At 36.9% G+C, this 25,691-nt stretch overlaps 1 protein-coding gene across 2 annotated transcripts; it reads left to right on the forward strand.

Moving 5' to 3' along the window:
• Nucleotides 1–25,575, forward strand: dpp9 (dipeptidyl-peptidase 9). Of its 2 annotated transcripts, none has more exons than XM_084087141.1 (21): nucleotides 1–155; nucleotides 3,531–3,621; nucleotides 3,713–3,951; nucleotides 4,986–5,098; nucleotides 5,224–5,397; nucleotides 5,494–5,665; nucleotides 6,264–6,374; nucleotides 7,728–7,856; nucleotides 10,357–10,418; nucleotides 10,523–10,623; nucleotides 15,225–15,402; nucleotides 17,160–17,319; nucleotides 18,287–18,366; nucleotides 18,454–18,606; nucleotides 19,269–19,404; nucleotides 19,489–19,634; nucleotides 20,486–20,632; nucleotides 23,213–23,365; nucleotides 23,697–23,839; nucleotides 24,685–24,796; nucleotides 24,881–25,575. In XM_084087141.1, exons 2-21 carry the CDS (start codon nucleotides 3,566–3,568, stop codon nucleotides 24,971–24,973), a joined length of 2,658 nt encoding a protein of 885 aa, XP_083943267.1. In that variant the 5' UTR covers nucleotides 1–155; nucleotides 3,531–3,565; the 3' UTR covers nucleotides 24,974–25,575. The 2 variants fall into 2 exon arrangements, with proteins under 2 accessions (XP_083943267.1, XP_083943268.1); XM_084087142.1 differs by having other exon boundaries at nucleotides 10–155; nucleotides 5,497–5,665.
• Nucleotides 25,576–25,691: the final 116 nt, after the last annotated feature.

The raw sequence follows: 25,691 nt of genomic DNA on the forward strand, positions 1-25,691 counted from the left end.
GCTTCCGGTGTGGCTGATGATGTTCTGTTGGTTTTCATCAGCACTCATGACTGTCGCTTTGTGCAGTTCTCGCGCTTATGGATTCTGTTTTTACCAGCAAATACGTTTAAGAATTCAACAGGTCACAGATGAGAGTTTGCTTTGAGGGTCTACCTGTAAGTACCCACTTGCGATGTTGAGCGATCATGAGTTGAAATGATAATGTGCATAACAAAGCGGTTTGCTGTGAGCGGCCCGTCAACAGAGGCCGAGCAGACATGAAATCAGCTGATGATCTCTGACAATCACCCGCACATAACGATCATCATATAGAATAATCTGACGATGAGCTGATGGAGGTGCTTTAGTGTTTGACAGTATAAAGCTCATCTGATAGACCTGGACAAAGCAGAGAGATATTTATGCTAACATGATATTATCACCTGATATTATTATTAGCATTACTAGTATTATTAACTGCCGACTCTACGTGAGATCTGTTGTGTAGAAGACATGATTCACAAGTAATAATATCGTTATATATTAAAAGTGTAATTTTGTGATTGATTTTACTTCCCGTCATCTAGATTTGATAGCAGCTCGGCTAACTGTTAGCACAGGCAACACACACGCACAACCGGTCAAACATGTCTTTGACTCATCAGCTGATTCTGACTCCAGGGATCTAACGTTAAAACATCTGATAGCTCACACAAATCACTTACAGATCGGTTTAAAACATGTCACTTCTCAGTAAATGTGTGTTAGTTGGTAGTAAAGGCTGTTCATCTGCGCTAATGGAGTTAAAACATGAACGTGTGAGTGACCGTCGTTTGGATGTCATGGGGCGTTCGGTACTTTTTCCATCAAAGTAACGCATGTTACTGTAATCGAATAGAAATTGAATAGAACTTGAGAAAACACCCGTAAAGTCCGAACAGTGCTGGGTAGATTACCCACAAATTGTAGTCAGTTACTGATTCCAAATTACAGGACAAAAATTGTAGTTATTAGTAATGTAATCCATCACAGCACACATTTAAGGTAATATAATCTGACTACTTTTAGATTCCTTATGACCTAACTCGTTTATCACATTGTTTTGAATAGGATACCGTATTAATATAAATATATTAATTTAATATAGTCCATTCTTTATCAACAACATGAAGTGCATTAAATATTGCATTTAAGTTAAGTCAGGGTTTCCCAGACTGGGGTTTGTGATTGAACTGAAGGGGGTTTGTGTGCTTCAATGAAAAGCTATTAATTAAATCATACAAAAAAGAAATAAATAATTTTAAAAACAATGAAAATAATACTTACTAAAAAGATGTATTTTTTTATGTTTACCTGCATGTCATGACAATTAACCGACATCAGAGAACTGTGAAGTAAACTTAATTCTATTTATGATTATTAATATTATTGACTTAATTTTATTATTGACCTAACTTATTAAATTAAAATCTAAGGGCTTACTTCAAGTAAACATATGTAATAATCCTGGTACCGTGCACAATTGAACCTTGCACATTTTATTTTCACTCTGTGTCAATTGTAGGATGGCAATTGCTTGAATGGTTGGTGGGTTCATTATAATTTTAATGAAAAGCACATCAACAAAACAGTACAATCAATGACAAACTCGCTTATGTTAAACGTAGATCTTTTATTAACAAATAAGACTGCTTTATTAACAAATAAAGTGCCCTGTTGGGCGAGTTATATAATCAATGTGCAGCTGAACACTGTGTAACACCAACTATCGCAGCAAACCTAATTACGAGTATTTTAAAATGTAATATAATCTAAATACAAGTACTTGATTTTTGGAATCTGATTACGTAATCCAGATGACATGTTATCAGTTATTACCCAAATCGAATTGCACATTTGGAATGTGGACCAACCCTTCTGAACTCGCCTGTAACGGCAGCTTTAGGGATTCCTAAACCTTTTTTTTTTTTTTTTTAGTTAATATTTCAATCATATTAATATTAATGTTTTTGCGTTTTTTTCACACATGTTTGAGTGTTTTGAATATTTTTGGTGGCCATCTGTCTTAAGAAAGCAGCTTGCTAGTTTTGAAATGCAACAAGTACGACCAATGATTGATCTGTGGCACTTAAACTGGTTCGACAAGAAACTGCCAAATGACAGTTAGTGACACTGCAAACCCAGGTTTATAGTTGAATAATATTGAGATCAGCAGCTGTTGTTAGATTATGTCTGTAATACAAACCAGGAGCTGCTAGCTGTATGAATCTTGTCCTCAAACGTGTCTTTGGAACTCAATAATAAAAGCTCAATTTATAATGTTTTTACAATGCATTGAGCAACACTGTATTTCCGAATAAGAAGAAAGGTTAACAGTCATGTTGGAGACATTGTGTATTTTGTCCTTTGCAAGCAGGTTCACTGCTTTGAAACCTTTCCGATCAGCTTGATAGTTTCAGTTTCCACAGATTGAATGGATGACTGTTATTTGTATAGCTTTTTGTTTGTGTCAGTCAAATGTTGTATTTTTAATGGGTCATACCAGCAAAACGTTGTTTAGTTTTCCATTACAGTTTTCACCCTCTCTCTAACCCTTACAATTAAACAAGCTGTTGTAGCTTCTATACTGTTTGATTATTGAATCTATTCCCATGTGAAATAAGCAACACCAGTAACCAATTTATACTTATCTTGTCCTTGACAACCTCTTTTTTGCTCAGTTTGCATTGCAGTGTGACAGGTTCACAAAATGATTCAACTTAACTGTACAACATCAGCAATTATGGTAAAATAAGCCATATATAGACACCACCTGGAAAAATATTATCAGCATCACCTTTTTTGGCATAATAGCGTCTGTCCTACTTCCTCCTCCACATCACTCTTACCAACTTCACACCCTCTCACATAGAGCCGAGATTAATAACATTCCTCATGCTAATGCTTAGTTATTTCTGAAACCTCAGTGGCTTGTATTTCCCTCCTATTGGAAAGTACATAACGACTGTTCATCATTTCTGCGGTAGATTTTGCCTACAGTGCTTGCATCTGATTAAATGCAAACTGTATTACGTAATTACTGTATTACATTTTAAAACGCTCATAATTAGTGACTCTTTTTTATTACGTAATTGCGTGTTATTCACACAATGGAAGTACTTTTTTCTTCTTTTTTCTTTTCTTTTCTTTTTTTAAATTTTTTGATTTCCCTTATTAATAACTTTTCTGTCTTTTAAATATTTGCAAAAAATCCTACTGCAGTGCTTTTATATGTCCGGAAGGGGGCGTGGGGGTGGAAGGAGGAGATTTACAGTTATCACGCTTTACAGATATCATGTTTACTCAACATTATTAAATGAATATCAGCTCCTGAAAAAACACATTGCAAAATTCTTTTTATTATGGCTGCGAGTTTTAATCTAATTGCATGACATGTGATTTATTAAATCAAATCAGTTTTTCATGAGAAAAGCCCTTAATGAAAATAATTTAAAGACATTACAAGTAAGGCATGATATAAATACATGTATGTTTTCTTCTCTATCCTGCAGGTTGCCAGATCTTGTTGAGGGTTGTATGCTGGTTAATGCATAGAGGAAAAAGGCTGAAACTTGAAGACGACACTGAAGGTAGTTGGAAAAGGTACGGCAATGTTTTTTTTTTTACATTACCCCATTTTATATAAATCAAATGTCTTTTGAGTGTGTGGCTGATGGGTCGCTCCTGTGCTCAGTTTTGCAGCTGTCAGAATGACCGCAGTAGATGACATCTCGGACAGCACAGAGGTTGTGGAAATGGAAGACGTCCCCTCCCAGTTTTTTGTGGAGAAGCACTCATGGGATGGCTTGCGTGACATCATTCACGGCAGCCGGAAGTATTCGGGAATGATCATTAACAAGGCACCCCATGACTTCCAGTTCGTTCAGAAGCATGATGAGTCCGGCCCTCACTCGCACCGGCTCTACTACCTTGGTACTCTTTTCTCGTAGTTGTGAACACAGTCAAACCTTTTCATGAGAATGCAGCTATTGTATCAACAAATGCATCAGGTCCTCATTTCATTATTAAAATATAGGTGTTTTTTTAGCCTGTATGTTTTTAAATGGTTATGCCGTGGTTCAGTGAAAAAGTGTTCATGATAAAGAAAATGATAAATCTTTATTTTAAAACGCATACCAAGTTGTTAGAAATGAATCATTATAAAACAACCTGAAGCAAACTTGGCTTGTCATTAAAAGTCAAATGACCTGATGTAATGACCTAGACACAGTCATTGTTTTTCCCCTCATGCATGTTGGTTGGACCACATGACTTTGCTGTTCGCACCACATGACCCTACATATACACTACTTTTCTAAAGTTTAGGGTCTGTAAGATTTTTTTTTTTTGAAAGAGGTCTCTAATATTCAATAAACAGTAAAAATAGCAATATTCTGAAATAGTTCAAATTTTAAATAACTGCTTTTTAAAATATATTTTGATATATTTTTCTATTTTAATAATTAACCGCTTTCTGATTTGTTACTCCAGTCTTCAGTGTCAAATGATCCTTTCTTATCAGTGTTAAAAAAAGATGTGCTGCTTAATATTTTTGTTGAAACGGTGATGCATTTTTTTTCAGGATTCTTTAATGAATAGAATGTTCCAAAGAACCACATTTATTTGAAATATAAATCTTTTGTAAGATTAAAATGTCTTTACTGTTACTGTTTTAATCAGTCTAATGATGAATACAATTCAGTCCTTGCTGAATAAAAGTATTAATTTCTTTAAAAACAAAATCTTACTGACCCTAAACTTTTGAATGGTAGTGTGTCTTTTCTAAGAAATACATTCTTTTAATCAGCCTTTTTTCTTAATTATAATGTCAGATTAGTTGTCTCACCAACATTTTTGATGTTTTAATTCTGATGAGTGAAGTTTTTCTGCCTTTCTGTTCAAATTGTTCCAAGTTTCTTTCATTTCTATCATTTTCTTAATGTTTTCATCTTGTCATACTTAAATAGGAATGCCCTATGGGAGCAGAGAAAACTCATTATTGTACTCTGAAATCCCAAAGAAGATACGGAAAGAAGCCCTCCTGGTCTTATCATGGAAACAGATGTTAGATCACTTTCAGGTATAATTTCTTCGTTTTGTTCTAGGAATATGATGCTAACAGTAGCATAACCACATATATGAGCGATTACAACATTAATAACATTAACACATTAATTATATCATTCATTCGTGTTCTTCCTGTAGGCGACCCCGCATCATGGTGTATATTCCCGTGAGGAGGAGCTTCTCCGTGAGAGGAAGCGTCTGGGAGTCTTTGGCATCACGTCCTACGACTATCACCCACAAAGCGGCCTTTTCCTCTTCCAAGCAAGCAACAGCCTTTTCTATTGCCGTGATGGCGGCCATAACGGATTCATTGTGAGTCTAGCTGTTTTTATTCTGCTGCCCTCAGTTTAATATTTCTGGGAAATTACTTCATAATGTCTCTATGCCTGAAACTCATGTGATGTTTAGCAGGCTGCCTCAATGAAGCCTGTGGAAATAAAGACTCAGTGCTCAGGGATTCGCATGGACCCCAAGATCTCGCCCGGTGATCCCAGTTTCATTGCCTTCATAAATAATAACGACCTGTGGGTGACGAATATTGAAACTGGAGAAGAGCGAAGACTTACTTTCTGTCATAAAGGTTTGTTGATCTGTTAATATAAAGCAGCAGTTATGTTGTTTCCCAATAAGGGTATAATCTGGGTTATTTTCAATTTAAAGGATTAGTTCAGTTCAGAATTTAAATTTCTTGATAATTTACTCACTCCCATGTCATCCAAGATGTTCATGTCTTTCTTTCTTTAGTCGAAAAGAAATATAGGTTTTAGAGGATTTTTCTCCATATAGTGGACTTCAGTGGGGTACAACGGGTGGATGGTCCAAGATGCAGCTTCAAAGAGCTCTGCATGATCCCAGTCGAAGAGTAAGGGTCTTATCTAGTGAAACGATTGGTCTAGATTAGACCCTTATTCTTCGACTGGGATCATGTAGAGCTCTTTGAAGCAGCATTGAAACTGCAATTTGGACCTTCAAACCGTTGATAACCGTTGAAGTCCACTATGACTATATGAAGAAAAATCCTGAAATGTTTTCTTCAAAAACCTTAATTTCTTTTCAACTGAAGAAAGAAAAACATCTTTTTTTTTGTTTCTCTTTGAACATTGATCTATAAATAGAGCACATCAGGTTACAGTGATTAGATGTTTCTGAAATCTGATATCTCTTCTACACTTGTCCAGGATTGAATAATGTCAAGGAAGACCCGAAGTCTGCTGGTGTCGCAACCTTTGTGATTCAGGAAGAATTTGACCGCTTCACCGGGTACTGGTGGTCTCCGGCTGCTCCTGAAGGTTTGTTGAACGCCAAAATCACAATTTCCATTATATTCACAATCAATTGTGGTTAAATTAATTAACCACAGTTTATTTTACGATTTCCCGAATTTTCAAGAACTGTATGTTCTTCAATAAATACAGTAGTTAGTGAGAACCACTGACCTAGAGAGTTTATGGTTGTTTTATTGAGCTTGCTGAAGCCTTGTTTATACTTGACGCGCTCGCCATTGTACAGTTCTTTAAAACGACAGGGGTCGACTTGAAGTAATTGTTCTCTAAACCATCAGGAAGCAGCCGTGAGAAGGTACACACAATGATGTTTGTTTTTAGTACACTTCACCAAACCCACACTACAAAAGAATCAAAGAATCGTGTAAAAAAAATTATAACTTGACATATTAGAACAAAATATATGGATATTAGAACATTTGTGTAAAACTAAATGAAACAACAATCTTTTAAATGTTTTCTAATTTCTTTAAACATTTTCATTAAAAGAAACACTTCAGTTGGAAATTGACAATGTCAGTGTAAACCCATATTGAATCTGTTATTTACGCATTCGTTCCATTCCATTTTCCATTTATTGTAAATGTACAAACTATATTAGGTCAATCCAGTACTAAATTAAGGAGTTAATTGTTATTACTTTGGAAATAGATATGACCAGGTTGTATATATGAGATGCCGCATTGGACATTCAAGATTCACTCTTTCATATTGAAAGGGGAAGAGAAACTGGTTTGTGATTGTGTAAGAATTAAAGAGTGTAAAACATATTTTAATAGATTGTCCTTTTTTTTAATGATATTAAACAACGTTTTTATTCATAACATATATTAATGGACATTTTCTATCAAATATTAAATTGAAAGATTCTATGTAATTATTACTGTTTTTGTTATTGATGTATGTCTGATTTGGTATATTGATTGTTTTTTAAGACCAAATTGTTTAATTATTGTAAACAATGTAATGAAGTGATTGTAATCATAATTATTTAAAAAAAAAAATTATTTTGTTGATTGCCATGAATATAGCCATTGCTGCTGATATGGCGTTAAATAATAAATAAATTAAACATTTTCATTATAATTATTTAACATGGACCTTTATTTTCATTAAACGGGTTTATTTCTTAGTTGTGCACCTTCAGAAGCAGAGCCGCATGCAAAGTTACAAAAAAATGTTGTGCACACCGCGATGATGTTATTTTTTCTGCATGCACTTGTCCAGATGCGGCAGGTATAAACCAGGCTTTGTTTTTGTTTTATTTGGGTCAAAATCCATTTGTACATTAGCCTGATTGGACACAACATGCATCGACCACCTGCTGCATACCCTTATTCTGTTTATGTTTGCTTGTAGATGCAGATGGAGGCAGAACGCTCCAGTTGCTGTATGAGGAGGTTGATGAATCAGAAGTAGAGATTATTCATGTGCCCTCACCAGCTTTGGAGGAGCGGAAGGCAGATGTGTACAGATATCCTCGCACTGGTAATCACAAACACACACTGTTAAAACAACACAAACATATTGTTGAGAACCAAGAATCAATTCCATTTAAAAAATCCATTTAGAAAAAAAATACTACAAACATACAGTGGAACCAATGCAGTTTGTTTTGTGAACAAATGACTCCTGGGTTGCTAAAGACAACCTATGAATCAGTGAACTGATATCGTGTGGTAAGACTAACTCTTACTGAATTGGTCAAAGAGGTTCTTGACTTAACTATTGGACATCAAGTCATTGCTGTCATAATTTCCAACTCCCCTCAACTTCCTCATTTTGACAGCAAATTATGATTTAGTTTTAGTCATAGTCTTTTGACTAAAATGCTAATTAGCTTTAGTCATATTAGTCATCTGAAAATGTTTTAGTCGACTAAATATCATAAGATCTATTATGAAAATCTAATGGGTTTAGTTAAATTGTAATGCTTCAATTAAGCATTTCTTTATAATGTCCAAACTCATTAAATATTCCTGGAGAAAACATCTCTTAACCTGTTAATATGAATGATAGTAATGTTTGAACTTGCAATACAGAAACAGATTTAACTGCTGTGACGTCTAACATGTCTTTATTTATCTTAAAATTAAATAAAGCCACTTCTCATAAAGAGACAAGAACATGGTCTTCTTTTTAATTAATGATATATGCATTCTTTATAACAGTTTGCATGCAACAGTCTTTATTCTTTCAAGCGGACAAATTTATTTGTATAAAGTAAATAATCCTTATCAAAGCTATTCAAGTTATTCAATCAAGATCATTGAGTGATTTTATCTTTTCTTTTGTTTTTTGATTAACATTAATGACAGACAGCAGCAGGTTATTAGACTGCTGTCACTTTAAAGCTGAATGCACGGATCCAATACACTGACACACATCCGATATTCTCCCAACTGTTTACGTTCAACTGAGACAAAACCGACTGTGTTTACATGAATACTCGCCAAACGGACATTTTGACAATTTTGTGTGTATTTGTCCAGCGCGGAAAGACACGAAAGAAAGATCAAGAGAAGTGGCTTTTTGTGTGCGCACAGAAAAACGGATTGAATTTGGCTCTCTTTCGCATCTCGTCCCTCCCTAACATTTTCGCCTCGTTTTTATTCGTTGACACAAATTTCAATAGATTTTCGCCATTCAAAACTAGTTTTTATTTAGTTATCGTCAGTGAAAAACTGTCGTTGACAAATTATTTGTCGTTGACAAGTACCACTGCTTCCTCAGTGGTACTTGGTTCATCATTAAGTGGAAGTGTAATTGAAGCCAGAATTAATGACATAAATATGTGGAAGTGCAACACTTAAATGAACACTTTAATTCTTAAAAATACAGGATCGTTTTGTTTACTATCAATATTTTGTCAATGGAGTTGTACTTATCGGTTCAAAAAACCGCCCACAGAACCTCTCACAATACAACTTTGACATCGTAGGATGTCCTGTTACTTTATCCTCTACAGTAAAAGACCTGGGTGTTATACTCGATTGTAACCTGTCTTTTGAAAATCATATTTCGTATGTTACAAAAACAGCCTTTTTCCACCTTAGAAACATTGCTAAGCTACGTAACATGCTATCAGTTTCTGATGCAGAAAAGTTAGTTCATGCATTCATGACCTCGAGACTAGATTACTGTAATGCTTTATTAGCCGGTTGTCCTGCATCCTCAATAAACAAGCTACAGTTAGTCCAAAATGCAGCCGCTAGAGTTCTTACTAGATCAAGAAAATATGATCATATAACACCGATTTTATCATCACTACATTGGTAACCTATAAAGTTCCGTATTAATTATAAGGTATTGCTACTGACTTATAAAGCCCTAAACGGCTTAGCTCCAGTCTATTTAGCGGATCTTCTATCACCCTATAATCCATCGCGCTCTTTAAGATCAATAAATTCAAGGCTTTTGGTCATACCTAGGATTTCCAGATCAACCAAAGGAGGGAGAGCATTTTCACATTTGGCTCCAAAACTCTGGAATAGCCTTCCTGATACTGTTCGTTGCTCGGACTCACTCTCCCAGTTTAAAACTAGATTAAAGACGCATCTTTTCAGCCAGGCATTCATATAATATTGTTAATCTCACAGTTTCAAACTACAATCCGGCCTCTAGTTCATAAATGCCAGAGGAGAACTGGCCCCCGACTGAGCCTGGGTTCTCCCAAGGTTTTTTTTTTTCTCCATTAGGTCACCTGATGGAGTTTTAGGACACCATTAGGCCGCTTGATGGAGTTTTTTCGGTTCCTTGCCACTGTTGCCTTTGGCTTGCTCAGTTGGGGATATTTAATTTTATTATATCAATCAATAAATTCCACTAGAAACAAACTTTGTTGTATTATTTTATTTTAATACTGTGAAGCTGCTTTGATACAATCTGTATTGTGAAAAGCGCTATACAAATATACTTGATTTGATACTTGATTTGATTTACTTAATATTAATAATTAATGCTGATGATCCCCTCTCGATGCTTTTAGGAAGTAAGAACCCTCAAATTAGCCTGAAACTAGCAGAGATTCGAACTGACCAGAATGGAAAGGTAGGTACCTGTGCCCAAGCTCACTTTTTCTGTGCCCAAGCTCACTTTTTCTTTCTTTATGCCTGGCTAAAAGGCTTTATAACGATCTCTTATTCTTTTTGTAGATTATTACCGCACAAAACAAGGAGCTTGTTCTCCCATTCACAACACTCTTTCCTGGGGTTGAGTACATTGCAAGAGCTGGATGGACAAAAGATGGCAAATTGTAAGTAACAACAAATAATTGCTTTAAAGAAATTCACTCTCATGTCTTTCCTTTATACTGATGAGCCAAAACATTTTAACCAGTCACAGGTGACGTGAATATTAGGGATGCACCGATCCACATTTTTTCACTTCCAATCCGATCCCGATACCTGAATTTGGATATATAAACTTCTCTCAACAGGCAAATATGATATGTACGTACGTATGTATGCATGTATGTCCCAAAAGGCAACTTGAGGTAAGTATAAGGTCAGAAAAGGAAGTCAGAAAAACAGGAAATCCTGTTAACAGGAAAAATCACATTCTGAAAACAAATATGCAACTGTATGGGTTTCGAATTGATTGTCATGTCAATATTTATTACATTCCCAAAATGTCAAATACTTGAGTGTTGAAATATAAGAAAAGTGCAAGTGTAGATCTGCTCTGTGCTCTGTGTAATTTTCTCTGGACGCGCGAATGGATTCAAAATATTCAAGCGTACAACTAGACGCGGTAGATGCGAATTTGACGTGCTATTCGCATTTGGTGTGAACGCACAGTAACGTGGTGCTTTTTTTAAAAATGTTTGATTGCGTTCGTTGTGTTGTACGACGCGAGGGAGCTTCAAAGAGCTCTGAATTACGGCTTTGCAAACATTGCATTTTGCTGTCTTGCTCTGCGGTGTTTCCAGTGTTAAGTATTTCCACACAGCGGACGTTGTTGGCTAGTCACAAACTGCGGAATGGATTTCCTGAGCGGGGGCGTCTCATAACTCTGTGTCTCATTGAGCCGCGTCTCCGTTCAGGAAATCCATTCCGCAGTTTGCAGCCAGCTAGCAGACTAGCCGGCGGAAATCACTTTTGGAGTCATTTCAGCAGACATGACTCATGGATATCGGATATCTCCGCAGGTTGGATCGGGAAAATCCGATACGTGAATTACGCTGGTATCGATACCGATACTGGATCGGATCCGCCCCATCCCTAGTGAATATTGATCATCTTCTTACAAGGCCACATTTTAAGGTCTGGGTAGATTAGATGGTAAGCAAACAATCAGCTCTCTTACTAAACGTGTTGGGTTCAGGAGAAATGGGCAGTAATAAAGATCTGAAAGACTTTGACAAAGGGCCAAAATATTATGGCAAGGCTTGTGGGTTGCAGAATTTACCAACATTTGTCCGAGGAGGGACAAACCACAAACTGGCGATAGGGTGTTGGTAGACGCCCAAGGCTCATTGATGCATGAGGACACGAGGCTATGCTGGCTGGTCTGAGCCAACAGAAGGTCTACTGTGGCACACACAATTTTAATGATGGTTATATGAGGAATTTCACAACACACAGTGCATCACACTCTGCTGTGTATGGGGTAGCCATAGACCAACCAGAGTGCCTTTATGATCCCTGTCCACCGTTAAAAGCACCTACAATGGGCATGCGAACGTCGAAACTGGACATTGGAACAGTGGAAAAATTTCACCTGGTCTGCTGAGTCCTGTTTTCTTTTACATCACGTGGACTGTAGTGTACATGTGCACTGTTTACCTGGGGAAGTGATGGCACCAGGATGCACTGTGGTGAAGGGTGTGTGATGCACTCTAGGCAATGTTGTGCTGGGAAAACCTGAGATGTAAATTTGACATGTGTATCCTACTTAAACATTGTTGCAGAACAGGTACACCCCTTCATGACAGTGTTGTTGCCTGGTGGAAGTGGGCTCTTTCAGCAGGATAATGATCGCTGACACACTGCACACATTGTTCACGAATGGTTTGAGGAACCTGATGAAATGTTCAAGGTGTTGCTCTGGCCTTCAAAAACCCCTTATCTCAATCCAGTTGATCATCTGTGGGATGTGCTGGACCAATAAGTTCAATCCACCTCTTAGCCTACAGGAATTTAAGGATCTGCTGCTAACGTCTTGGTGCCAGAGACCTCAGGACACCTTCACCAGTTCTTGAAATTTTCAGTGTGTGTCTGTGTGAGGTAATCGCTCCGCCCTCTGTGCCGGGAGCAGCAGCTCATTTGCATTTAAAGGGACAGACACAAAAACGGTGCGTTTTTGCTCACCCTCAAAAAGTGACTATTTTAACATGAAAACAAAAATATCTGTGGGGTATTTTGAGCTAAAAATTCACATACACACTCTGGGGACATCAAAGACTTATTTTACATCTTGTGAAAAGGGCATTATACCACCCCTTTAAGACACTAACAAATGAATGGCGGTAGACAATTAAGGTCACGGTTTCAAGAACTTGGGACACACAAGAGACCTTTCTACTGACTGGGATAAACAGCAGGAGAAAGATGGCCAGGGTTCCTGATCACCTGTGTAAACATGCCATAGGCTTCAGCAGAAGGCATGAGGACTGCAGATGTGACCAGAGCAATAACTGCAATGTCCATAATGAAAGACAACTAAGACAGAGCTAAAGGAAGTACGACTTGATCGTCCTTGCAGTGCCAAACCACATTACCAGATGTGTTTGAGAACTTGCAAGGGCCTTGGTGAAAGATTGGAATAACATCTCACAGCAAGAACTGGCAAATCTAGCTCAGTCCGTGAGGATGAGATACACTATAGTAATGAAAGCAGCTGGTGACCACACTACATCCACTCTATTCATTATTCCATTTCTGTTCGTCAAATGTCTGTGAAATTTGTTCAGTTTATGTCTTAGTTGCTGAATCTTTTTATGTCCATACAAATATTTACAATATTTTAAATTTGCTGGGGAAAAAATGTAAGTGAGAGGATTTTTTTTTTTTTTGATTTAATTTCTTAATATGAAAGGAATAACGTGAAACACAAAGACAATTCTCAAAGTGTTCAGTGATCAGGGACTGAAAAGCTCTAGAAAAATGAAACGCAATAAAACCAGTCCATAAAACAAGTCGCCTGAAGTCAGTCTATAACTTTAGCTGGATTTGAGCAATAGGTCAAAATTAAAGACATTAATCACTAAAAAATGGATCTTCCACTGTGGCATTTAAAAGGCCGGAATTAGGCCTTAGTTCAATTAGGATATTTAAGGTGTTTTCATACCTAGTTCATTTGAGCCCCCCAAACGCTTTTATAAACATGCCTTTGAAAAAAATACATTACTGGTGTGCATCTTGTGATAAAACAATGGCACTGACATATTATAAGATATTTCAGTGCAAGTTACTTTCAGTTAAAACAGCTCAAACTTGTATTTTAGTCTGGGACAGGGCTTGTCTGTGAAACAACAGCTTGTCAAGGTTTATTTTAAGTATATATAAATGTATAATTTATGTAAAAGTATATGTAAATAATGTTGTTTTTTATTTCAGCTAGTTGCCAAGGATTTTTTTTTTAGTTTATCTTGATGTACTAAAGTAACTTAAAGGGGTCATATAATGCCATTTTTGTACAAGCTAATATGATTCTTTAGGGTCTAAATTAAAAGTTTGTAATATACTTTAATTAAAAATTCTCATTAGTATTGTAAGAAAACACTCATTTTCCCTGGTCAAAAACAGCTCTGTTTTCAGCACGCCGTTTAAGTGCATGTGTCTTTAAATGATAATGAGCTTTGCTCACCCCGCCCCTCTGTTCTGTGCGTACACCGTTTGTAACACAATAACCATAACGCGTTGTTCATTATAAACGTGGGATTATGAATTATATTGAGAACGTCGTACATAGAAAACATGCCGTAATGTACCCTGAGTGTAAACAGCCGCATTCATCATGAAGCGTGCAAGCGATTTGCAAAGATTAATATAAATGTTAATATAAAGGTTAATAAAACGTTACACTCACTTCAGTTATTCTGGAGGTGCAGCAGGAACACGAATAGTTGGTACCGATCCTTTTTTCAGGAGCAGCTTCTTAGCAAAACCAGCTTTATAGCGTTACTGACCCTCGTTTGTAAAGCAGTCTGGTGTGTGAAATGATTCGCGCAAACATGAAAGCATTGACGTTGATCGTGGGGAATATTCCCTTCGAAAACAAAACTCAGCCACTGTGTCTTCAGCGGTTCGGATTTAGGAACATCAAAATGACTGCTGTGTTCCTTATTGCACCCAAGAACAGAACACCATAATCGCTTAGACGCCATTCTGCTCATAGACAGTGCTCCAGCGTATCAACAATGACCTCGCGGACTATGATTGACAGCTCGCTCACAAGCGAGGGTGGGTCTGTGTTGAAACGCTGCTGTCAATCAACAATCGTGGGAGGGGCGTCTGACCGTGTGACGTCACACAGTCGAACGGCTTGATTTGAGATGGGGGAAAACATATAAGAAGATTTTTTTTAAAAAACACTGGATGGATTTTTATCATTTTATGATGGTTGTGTACAGACACTGCCAACACACATTTCAGTACAATCAACTTGTAAAAATGCATGTACCATTATATGACCCCTTTAAACTAAAACTGAAATAAAAACTAATGAAAACTTAATATAGAAAAACTAATAATTTTTTTGTCATTTTTTACTAAACTAAATAAAATACAAAACAACTAAAATTAAAAAGAAAACAGAAAATGTACAAATAAAAATTAATTCAACATATTAATAACTATACTATTTCAGTGATAACAAAATAACTATGATTCGCTTCATTTTCTCTCTTTCCAGTGCTTGGGCAGTGTTACTAGACCGCAGTCAGCAGAAGCTTCAGATAGTGCTTTTACCACCTGCACTCTTCATACCCGTGAGCATGGATGATCCGCAGTGGGAGGAGCATGTGGAGGCCATGCCTGAGGGAGTCCAGCCCTTCATCATCTATGAGGAGATCACTGACATTTGGATCAATGTAAGACCCTTCAATAATAAGTGTAGTGGTGCACTGATATCAAAGTTTACGGACCACAGATTGGCTGATAACCAATATGATGGTCAATATATAGTTCAGTTGACCAGGGGGGTGAGTGAGCTGTAACATTATCTTGCCTAATTAGAATATAGTAGAGTGCAGATCAAAATTAATATTGGTTGATAGTACTCTAGTCACTGACTAAAACAAAAGAAACAACCATGAAGCTTTCAGCATATCTCACACATGTATGAAAGATATTTAACACCATGCCATATAGGCTACGTTCACACTGCGTGCCTTAATTCCGATTTATTGCTCAGATCAGATTTTTTTTTATAGTTGTTCACGTTGTTTTAAAAGTGGCCAATATCAGATTCCAGTGCGAACTGACCCCCATGCGCAATAGAACGATAAAAGGCTTCACGCAGCACGCTGTCATACAGAAGTAAACGCATAGGACTTTAAAGTAAGCGATTACGTGTTTGTTTATAGTGCTGCTGAAGCCAGCGAATTTATGCACACAATATAAAAAATACAAAGACGAGGATGCGGATGTGGAAAAAGACAGCAGAACTTTTAAACATTTATGATACGAACCCTCATGTTTTGCTTGTATATAGAGCTGTCATCATAATACTTATGAGTTACACATCACTGACCTTCCACTGACTACCTTTCTTGATAGCTTCGGGTATGTAAAATCTTTGAAGTGACTCCCATGAGCGCAGAATTGTGACATACGTTGATCTACAGTGATGTAGAAGTCGAATTAATTCCGATATGACCGTTGGCAAAACATCTGACCTGTATCGGATTTAGGACCACATATGGAAGTGGCACAAATCTGTATTGAAAAGATCAGATTCCATGTGGTTTGTGCTGTTCATACTGTCATGACAAAAACAGATCTGAGTCACATATGAGCCAAAAAATCGCACATTTACCTGCTGTCTGAACGTAGCCATAGAGAACATATTAAGAACATATTAAAATTTGGGGTCTGTAAAAAAATATATATATATATACTTTTATCAAGGAATCATTAAACTGATCAAAAGTGTAATATTGTAACATTATAAATGTCTTTATTATTTAAAATAAATGCTGTTCTTTTGAATTTTATGTTCTTTAAAGAATCCTAATAAAAGTGCCAAATCCCATTTCCAAAAAAATATTAAGCAGCACAACTGTTTTCAACATTGATTATAATGAGAAATGTTTCTTGAGCACCAAATCAGCATATTACAATGATTCCTGAAGGATCATGTCAGACTGAAGACTGGAGTAATGGCTGGTGATTATTCTATGTAATTATTATTATTTTTTTATATTAATAATTTTTATTAATACAAATTTAAAATATGAAGTTGTTTTAAAATTGTAATATTTCACAATATTACTGTTCAAATGAATGCAGCTTTAATGAGCATTAGAGGAAAAAAAATTCTTAACGACCCCCCAACTTTTCAATGACAGTCTATGTATTCTGGAATGTTGTACTAGAGGACTAGTTACTGCAAACTGCACAAAATACTCAGGATGAATCTTTTAAAAGCAGCATGTGAAAAGGTACACATAATGTGGGATAATTGTGGGATACATTTTCCATGTAGATGGTCATGAGGGTCTATGCACACAGAACATTTGTGTACTATATAATTGAAAATAGTATAGGAATATGTTATTTCAAACATGACCATAGTCTTGGTTTATTTGACTGTTTTGTATTCATTTCTTGTCTTATTTCCCAATAGGTCCATGATATCTTTTATCCCTTCATTCAAACAACTAATGACAAGATCAGCTTCCTGTGGGTGAACGAATCCCAAACGGGCTTCTGCCATTTGTACAGAATAACCAGTCTCTTACAGCCAGGCTGCCAGCAGTGGTCCAGAGAATACAGTCCTTCAGAAGGTCAGTGTTAAACATGCAGTTGTGTATGTCTGTTTGCCCAGATTTGATCAGAAGTGCAAATATGCAGATATGATGCAATGAAAACGACACTGTCCAAATGAAACAAATTAGTGAAAATGTTCTGACACCAAGTCAAGCAAATTATACATGATACCATTCAAATAAAAACTCCCTAATGCATCAAACTTGTAAATGATGTTTTACCCTACAAAGAGTGTTGGTAAACGTTGTTTTACCCTACTTTTCTTTGCTTTCCATACTAGTCAATACATTGAGGAAAAAATGTGGCACCAAGCCACAGCAACCCTGACTGATCACCTTATGAGCATAAATATATTGATATTGAGATTTTCTTAAAGGAACACGCCGACTTTTTGGGACTTTAGCTTATTCACCGCATCCCCCAGAGTTAGATCCATACATACCCTTTTCATCTCCGTGCGTGCCGTAACTCTGTCTGACGCACCCACCGCTAGCCTAGCTTAGCACAAAGACTGGAGGTAAACGGCTCCAGCTAGCATACTGCTCCCAATAAGTGACAAAATAACGCCAACATTTTCCTATTTACATGTTGTGATTTGTATAGTCACAGCGTGTACAAATAACAAGGTCACATGAGACACAGCCATCTTCTAACCGTATACTTACTGGGAACTATATTCTCAGAAGGCGAACACTGCTACTTCTGCGGAGTGATTTACTCCAACTCTGAGCGAACTCTCTGCTCCTCACCACGGGGCTTCTCAGATGCTGCGAGCAAATCACTCCGCCCAAGTAGCAGTGCTATTAGCAGTTCATATTACATTTACTTATTTATATATTTAAGTATTTATTTTTAATTTCTGCAGGTGTGGGCCTCCATATTTACGTGGTCACGTTTTTAACTATGGCTTGTCCTTCTATCAAAATGTAAGCATGGGGCCTTGTAATATGAATGACTTACCTTTTTTATCATTATTATTATTAGATGATTTTAAATGCCAGATAGAAGAGGAGGTGACTATAACGAGTGGAGAGTGGGAAGTCTTGGCTAGACATGGATCAAAGGTTTGCTGTGTTATTCAACAAATTCAAAATACAAATGTCTTGCACACATTCCCGTTCTTTACATTTTTCTTTCATCTATATTTGCAGATCTGGGTCAACGAAGACACCAAACTGGTGTACTTCCAGGGCACAAAAGACACTCCACTTGAGCACCATCTTTATGTTGTGAGCTACGAATCTCCTGGAGAAACCGTCAGACTTACTAAGCCGGGCTTCTCTCACAGCTGCTCTGTTAGCCAGGTGTGTGTGTCTGTGTGTGTGTGCGTACCAAATCATTGGTGACAAAATGGCATTCTGAAACGTTCAAAAATAGCAAATGATTTTTTACAAAAAAAGGCTGAACCGTATTTATTTCTGGCAAAGAATCCCCTGGAAATATAGTCTGAAGAAAATTGATAGTTAATAATTAATTTTTGGCTTAGAATATCCAGAATTTGCTACTTTTTTCCCCAGTTTTAGTCAAGAATTTCATGTCGTTGCATCATGGGTTGTATCTTACAGGGTGCATGGGTGAGGAAAAATAGATGTTACAATTCACTAACACATTAGAATACGATTGTATACATTGATGTTAGATAATACAGTAGTACTGTGAACTAAAAACAATACTTTTACAGCATTTATTATTCTTGGTTTATGCTATTTATGTTAAGGTTAATATATATTTTTTCAAATTGCATAAACATTAGTGTTAGTTAAACAAGCTAACATTTTTAATTGATAATTATTCTGGTTATTGAAAACCATACACATGACTAAACAGATAACTGATGCAGATAACTGTCCTGCAGTATAAAAAAAAAAGCTTTATTTTACAATATTTTGCAGAAGCAAACCAAACAGTGTTCCATGACCGGCAGTCTCACTCTGACTATCTGTTTCTCTGTTCTGTTTCAATACAGAACTTTGACATGTTCATTAGCCACTACAGTAACGTGAGCACCCCTCCCTGTGTTCATGTCTACAAACTGACGGGTTCTGACAGTGACCCCATACACAAGGAACCGGAGTTCTGGGCGAGCATGATGGAGGCTACAGGTGAGGTCAGGGTGATGTTGCACAGCTGTTGGAAAGAACAACAGATGCTCTAATAACCTGTTTGCTTTTGACTGTGTTGTGCAGGTTGTCCCGCTGATTATGTCCCTCCTGAGATATTTAGCTTCCCTGCCAATTCCGGTTTCCGCCTATATGGAATGCTGTACAAACCACACAACCTGAAACCAGGCAAAAAACACCCCACAATCCTGTTTGTGTACGGCGGCCCACAGGTTGGTTTGGCTGAAAAGTATCACTATAGATTTTTTTTAAAACTGCCCATTAAGATTTACTACACAGAGCCGTAGTTCACTGATAAGCTGAGCCATATCGCATTAATTATCGCAGGCGATACGTCCGTGATAATTAATGCGATATGGCTCAGCTTGTCAGTGAACTACGGCTCTGTGTAGTAAATGCCGCTCCATCTGAAAGCAGGTGATGGCGATTTACTACTAATCAAGGAACCGGCTTTACTGACGAGATGCGCATAACAATGCCATGCGATATATCGCCCAGCCCTACACCCAAAATGTAAATTCTGACATTTGCTCATTTGCTTTGTTCCTTTGGCTGGGTCTTTCAAAGCTCCAAAATAATAACAATTAAAAAATTATACATTTGGCCTGTATAACTTGTGCAATATGTGATTTGTTCATGAAACTTAATTGATACAGTTCCTAATTTCAATTCACTGATTATTTGATATGGTTTCAGGCATTCACAACCCATTGGAAGGAAATATTTAAATACAAACTTTTTTTGCTCTGATTCTCTATTAAAACTGTTGTATTGTTTGGAATGTGGTGCCATTTGTTCTTCGAAAGCTCCACTCACCATTTATTGTAACTGTATTGAAAAAAGCAACTGGTAAAAAAAAAAATTCCCCTGGAAGAATTAAAATACAAACAATGTGAGAGTGAGTAAGTGATTACACTTTATTTTTGGGTGGGCTATGCCTTCTGAATTGCAGTACTGAATTGATTGTCTTTACATTTTGGTTTGTGACAGCTAAAAGTTGCATTGTAAATTCTTTAATATGTCTACTTTTAACATGTTTCCCTTTTTCTTTTCTGTTTTTTAGGTGCAGTTAGTAAATAACTCCTACAAGGGTGTGAAGTATCTGCGTCTGAACACGTTGGCATCTCTGGGTTATGCAGTGGTGGTCATTGATGGAAGAGGGTCATGCCAAAGAGGCCTTAAGTTTGAGGGGGCCCTTAAAAACAAAATGGTAACTAGAATTGACAGTCTACAATTGTAGCCAGACATTTGAACATCATCACAGCAAATCTTTGCTAAGGAACTGCCACTTAGACAGGAAGAGATTGTTTGTTTGATTGTATTTAAAACGAAAAAAGGTGATTGTATATATAATATATATATTAACATATAGTCGCTGTCGGGTGGAAACCTTGTATCTCCAATAAATGCTACTTTTCAGGAAATGGAAAAAACACTATTTTTTAAATAATTAAATACCACATTGTCAAAGTTGATATTGTGGCTTTATATGTGGCCAGAGACGACTTATTATTTAATTAACATTTTACCAAAATCAAGCTCAAATGGAGTTACAAGGTTTTTGACCAGTGAATTTCAGACACATGTGTTTTGTTTGAACGGCCACATGACCTCATCTGAGGCAGTAAATGCATCACATTACGTTTTCATCAACTTACAGATTATAAAGTTTATTGTAGCTATGTGAGTGCTCAGCTTTTTCTTTTATTTGGCCAAAATCCCATGTTATTAAAGATGAAATGCTATGCATGCACATTTATTTAAGACTGTATTGGCTATGACTCAACGACAGATGCTAGACTAAGACACTCCTCTCCACTATATATTTGCATTGCAAACAAGCAGAGATGGTCCAAACTGCGTGCGGCACGCACAGTAGAGGCCAGGTGGTTTTACCGACGTTTTAGGCCTGGTATTAAGATGCGTCTTGGTTGATCGGATCACAAGTGGATGATGCTAAATAGAAGTGTAAACGGGGTCTAAAATGTTTTAAGCTTGTCCACTTTTGACCACTTCCAGAGGTAGTTGAAAACTCATTCGGCCGGATTGCTTTCGTAATGTAAATGCTCATGTGGTTGAATGTGTTCGAATAGCTGCAAAAGACCGCATACTCTCCACCTACTGATCTAACCGCGTAAACATTATGGGAAGCACGCTAGCCAGACGGGATTTAAACTTTTGCTGGAGACCCAAGTTTGGTTTGAAGACGGAAAATGTACCAAGCACAATGTTCTCTCACCATTCCTGATTTCTATCACACACTCACAGAGTTCAGCTGGTATTGCGGCTGTCAGTGCAGAAATGAAAGTTGCTGCACTCTGTATTTTTTCTGTTTTCTCTGAAAAATGTAAGAAAAAATTAATTTTTTCTGTTTTTTTCTGTTCATATGTAAAGTGCGTGAGCTTATTTTGTCCATTAGAAAGAAAGATCTGAAAAAGCCCACACAAGTGGTTGAAAGTGGACAAAAGAGGCATTAAAACACCAGGTGTAAACGGGCATGTGTCTTTTCTCTACTTCTGATTCTATCGACCAAATCGCATCTTAATACCAGGTGTAAACAGGGGCTTAGACCTCGTTTACACCTGTATTTAGCGTCGTCCACTTGTGATCCAATCGGCCAAAACACATCTTAATGCTAGTTGTAAACCGTTGCCTCACATTTAACACATTAGGGTCTGCTTTTAAAAGGTCAGCCAGCATGTGTTGAAAACAGGTTGCATAAATGCTTTATATAGACACAAATATGATCATGCTGCAATTTAAGTGGCTGGAATGGTTGGTCAAGAAATGTTAAGGTGTTAAAATTATTACTGAGTGACAGCTCACATTGGCTCTGACATATGATCCCACTTATTACTCACAGTCAAAGACTGAATTAGACACCTTCAGTTCTGTCCAACTCATCTCTATCACTGCTTATTGAAGGTTGCTTGGGTGTGATATGAAGTCAATTTGTATGATAACTTGTATTGGGACATGACTACTGCTTATTAATTACAAGTTAACGTTTTATAAATAAAGGATAGGCTGTTTTGTCTCAGAACAGTAAGAAACCACCATTCACCCAGAACAAAGCCATCTAGCAACGCCTGTATAAACACTATAATTGAAAAAATGAATACTTTTATTCAGAAATTCATTAATGAAAGGTGACAAAAGACATTTAGAATGTTATAAAAGATTTCTATTTCAAATGAATTCTGTTCTTTTAAACTTTCCATTCAGTAAAGAATCCAGTAACAAACTGTATCATGGGTTTCCAAACAAAAATGTTAAGTAGCAAAACTGTTTTCAAAATTGATAAGAAATTTCAGCATATTAGAATTCTGAAGCATCATGTGACACTGAAAACTGGAGTAATGCCAGTTGAAAATTCAACTTTAAAATCACAGGAATAAATTATATTCTAAAATTTTTAAAAACAAAAAACATTTTAAACTGTAATGTTTCACAACATTGTTTTACTGTATTTTTGATCAAATTAATGCTGCCTTGGTGAGCGTAAGAGACTTCGGTCACACTTTAGATTAGTGTCCAACTCTAGTTAGGACACTAGTTAATAGTGAGAATTGGACCCTAAACTAAGACTTCTTTCAAAAACATTATATAAATCATTCTAACTACAAACAATTGAACATTAGTGTGTAAGTAAAATTGTTGATGTACTTGAAAGAAATTTCACATGGTTGAAGATCACTGAATGCAGCATACCAGGCTTTAGGTAAGGTATATAAAACATGGAATACGGGACTCTTTATTCATATTCCTATTATTTTCTCCTCAACCTCAGGGGCAGGTGGAGATTGAAGATCAAGTCGAGGGGCTTCAGTTTGTGGCAGAGAAGTACAAGTTCATAGACTTGAGTCGGGTTGCCATCCATGGTTGGTCCTACGGTGGATTCCTCTCTCTCATGGGCCTCATTCACAGGCCAAACATCTTCAAGGTGAGATTTACAGCTGCCCCAATGTTACGTCATCATCTTAAAATTTCTTTCTTTTTTGCTCAACTGTCCCTCAACCCCACCCATTCATGCGCTTTCACCAGCAGGTGGTGTCTCAAATGCACCTTTCTAGAGATCGCATTGCTTTTCTGAAATTGTAATCATGGTCAATTAGCTTTTTTATGCTTTTGGAATTACCATAATAGAAAATAAGAGCTGTATTTTGGATATAAGGGATGAAACATTTTCAAATGTGTGTACTTTGAGACTAAAATTAGTATCTGTACGTTTGTTCTGATCATGTGTTAAGCAAGTTACCCATTCTGTGCTCCAGGTGGCCATAGCAGGAGCTCCTGTGACGGTGTGGATGGCATACGATACTGGCTACACCGAGCGCTACATGGACGTGCCTGAAAATAACCAGCAGGGATATGAGGCGGGCTCCGTCGCGCTGCACGTCGACAAACTTCCCAACGAGTGAGTTACTGCGGCTCAGGCCAGAGGACGTGCAATGTTTGTTTCACCCTAATTATGTGTTCTTGCCATACAACTTCATCTCAGTGATTGTCTTCTAACCTTAAAAAAGCCCAGCATCTAAAGTTGCTTGGATTTTGTTATAATAGTCAGAAATATCTTTTATTTTTTTAAGAAGTTTGAGCGTTTAGACAGGATTTTGCATGTTTTTTTTGTTGTTGTTGAGTATCATATTTAATATTATTTGAGCCATGAAGCCTGATGGATGAGATATGAGAATATGGAGGTCATACTCGAGGAGAGAGGGAAAAAACACTTCAATTTTATTCAGATGTGCCAACTGAGCAAAGAAAAAAAAGAAATTTATATGGCCAAAATTTAAGATGAAATTATAATAGCTTGCAATGTAAATCAATGAGATCTTTATAACAGTATAGCACTACTTGCAAAAAAAATGCATACAAATATAAGTTGTCACTCTATATCTCCCAGTAAGATGATATTTAAATGCTTAGTTTTATGATCAAATCTCTGTAGTTTTTATTGTGTTGGGGGGTTGCGTCGCTTTAAATATAATGCAATGCAATACAATATAATGATGATTTAAAGATGTATAAGTAAACATTCCTCAAAAGCCTGATGTATTGTATTTGATCAATTTTAATATTAATTTTCTTTAAAAAATACATAAACTATCAATCGAGTAGATGAAATCAATCAAGTAGACGAAGATATGAATCTCTCCAGTTCGATCAAACCATTTAGTTAACTCCTCTCAGAATGTATTATTTGACCAATTGGTTATCTTTTCACTGTGCTAACTAGACAACTGTTTTTTTTCCCCCAAGGCCAAACCGATTACTGATTTTACATGGGTTCCTTGATGAAAACGTGCACTTTTTCCACACCAACTTCCTGGTGTCTCAACTCATCCGTGCAGGAAAGCCATATCAGCTACAGGTTCGAAAACAGAATCTTAAAAATATACAATGTTACTATTTTTTTTTCCTCAACCAAATAATTCATCATACTTTTTCTCCATAGATCTACCCCAATGAGAGACACAGCATTCGCTGTCCTGAGTCCGGTGAGCACTACGAGATCATGCTACTGTACTTCCTCCAACAGCACCTCTGATCAGGGCCTTCTCCATTCCCACCCTCCTCCACTTCCTTCAGCAGGAATGACAGAATACTGGTCCCTAAACCCATCTTTTGCTTTCTCACACTCTTTCTGGAAGGAGTGTCTTTGCAGCAGTCAGAAACAGACTTGTCCCCAAACTTTGTGTCATTTTGCGCATGTCGGCACACTTTTAACAGAAAGGACACGTCTGAGAACGGAGAAGAACCCAGTAGCTCATTAACCTCATTAAACAGATTTTGGATTATGTGCCACACCTAGGTAATGTTTCTTTTCCAGCTCCCTTTGGAACACTGTTTATGTTGCCAAATGTGTCTTTATTTTTTAAATTTGTAGTTAGTGGCTTATCAGAATACAGAGACTGGATTTCTACACATACATACAGATATGCTCTTATCACCCCATCCCCCTTTTCCTGTTAACTGCTCATTTAACTTAAGCGTTTTCAGTGCTATGAATGCAGTCGTGTTTCGGTCCAATATGAATTCCAGCGTCACTGTTAGCCGCGCTCGTGTGGCTCTCACGTAAGGACACCTCACACTACTACCTGCAGTTCATATTTTAAGTGTGTATTATTAAAGGAACATATTTTTTATGAAGTTGTGGCCATCTGACTTGTATGCTGTTTTAATTGAAGTAGCGTATTCTTTTCATTTCAAGCTTTCTGGTATATGATGTACTGTATTTCCAAGGGACTCAAAATATTTAATGAGGA

The sequence above is a fragment of the Abramis brama genome (genome assembly GCF_963993115.1).
Source record: "Abramis brama genome assembly, chromosome: 16".
NCBI classification, from domain to species: domain Eukaryota; kingdom Metazoa; phylum Chordata; class Actinopteri; order Cypriniformes; family Leuciscidae; genus Abramis; species Abramis brama.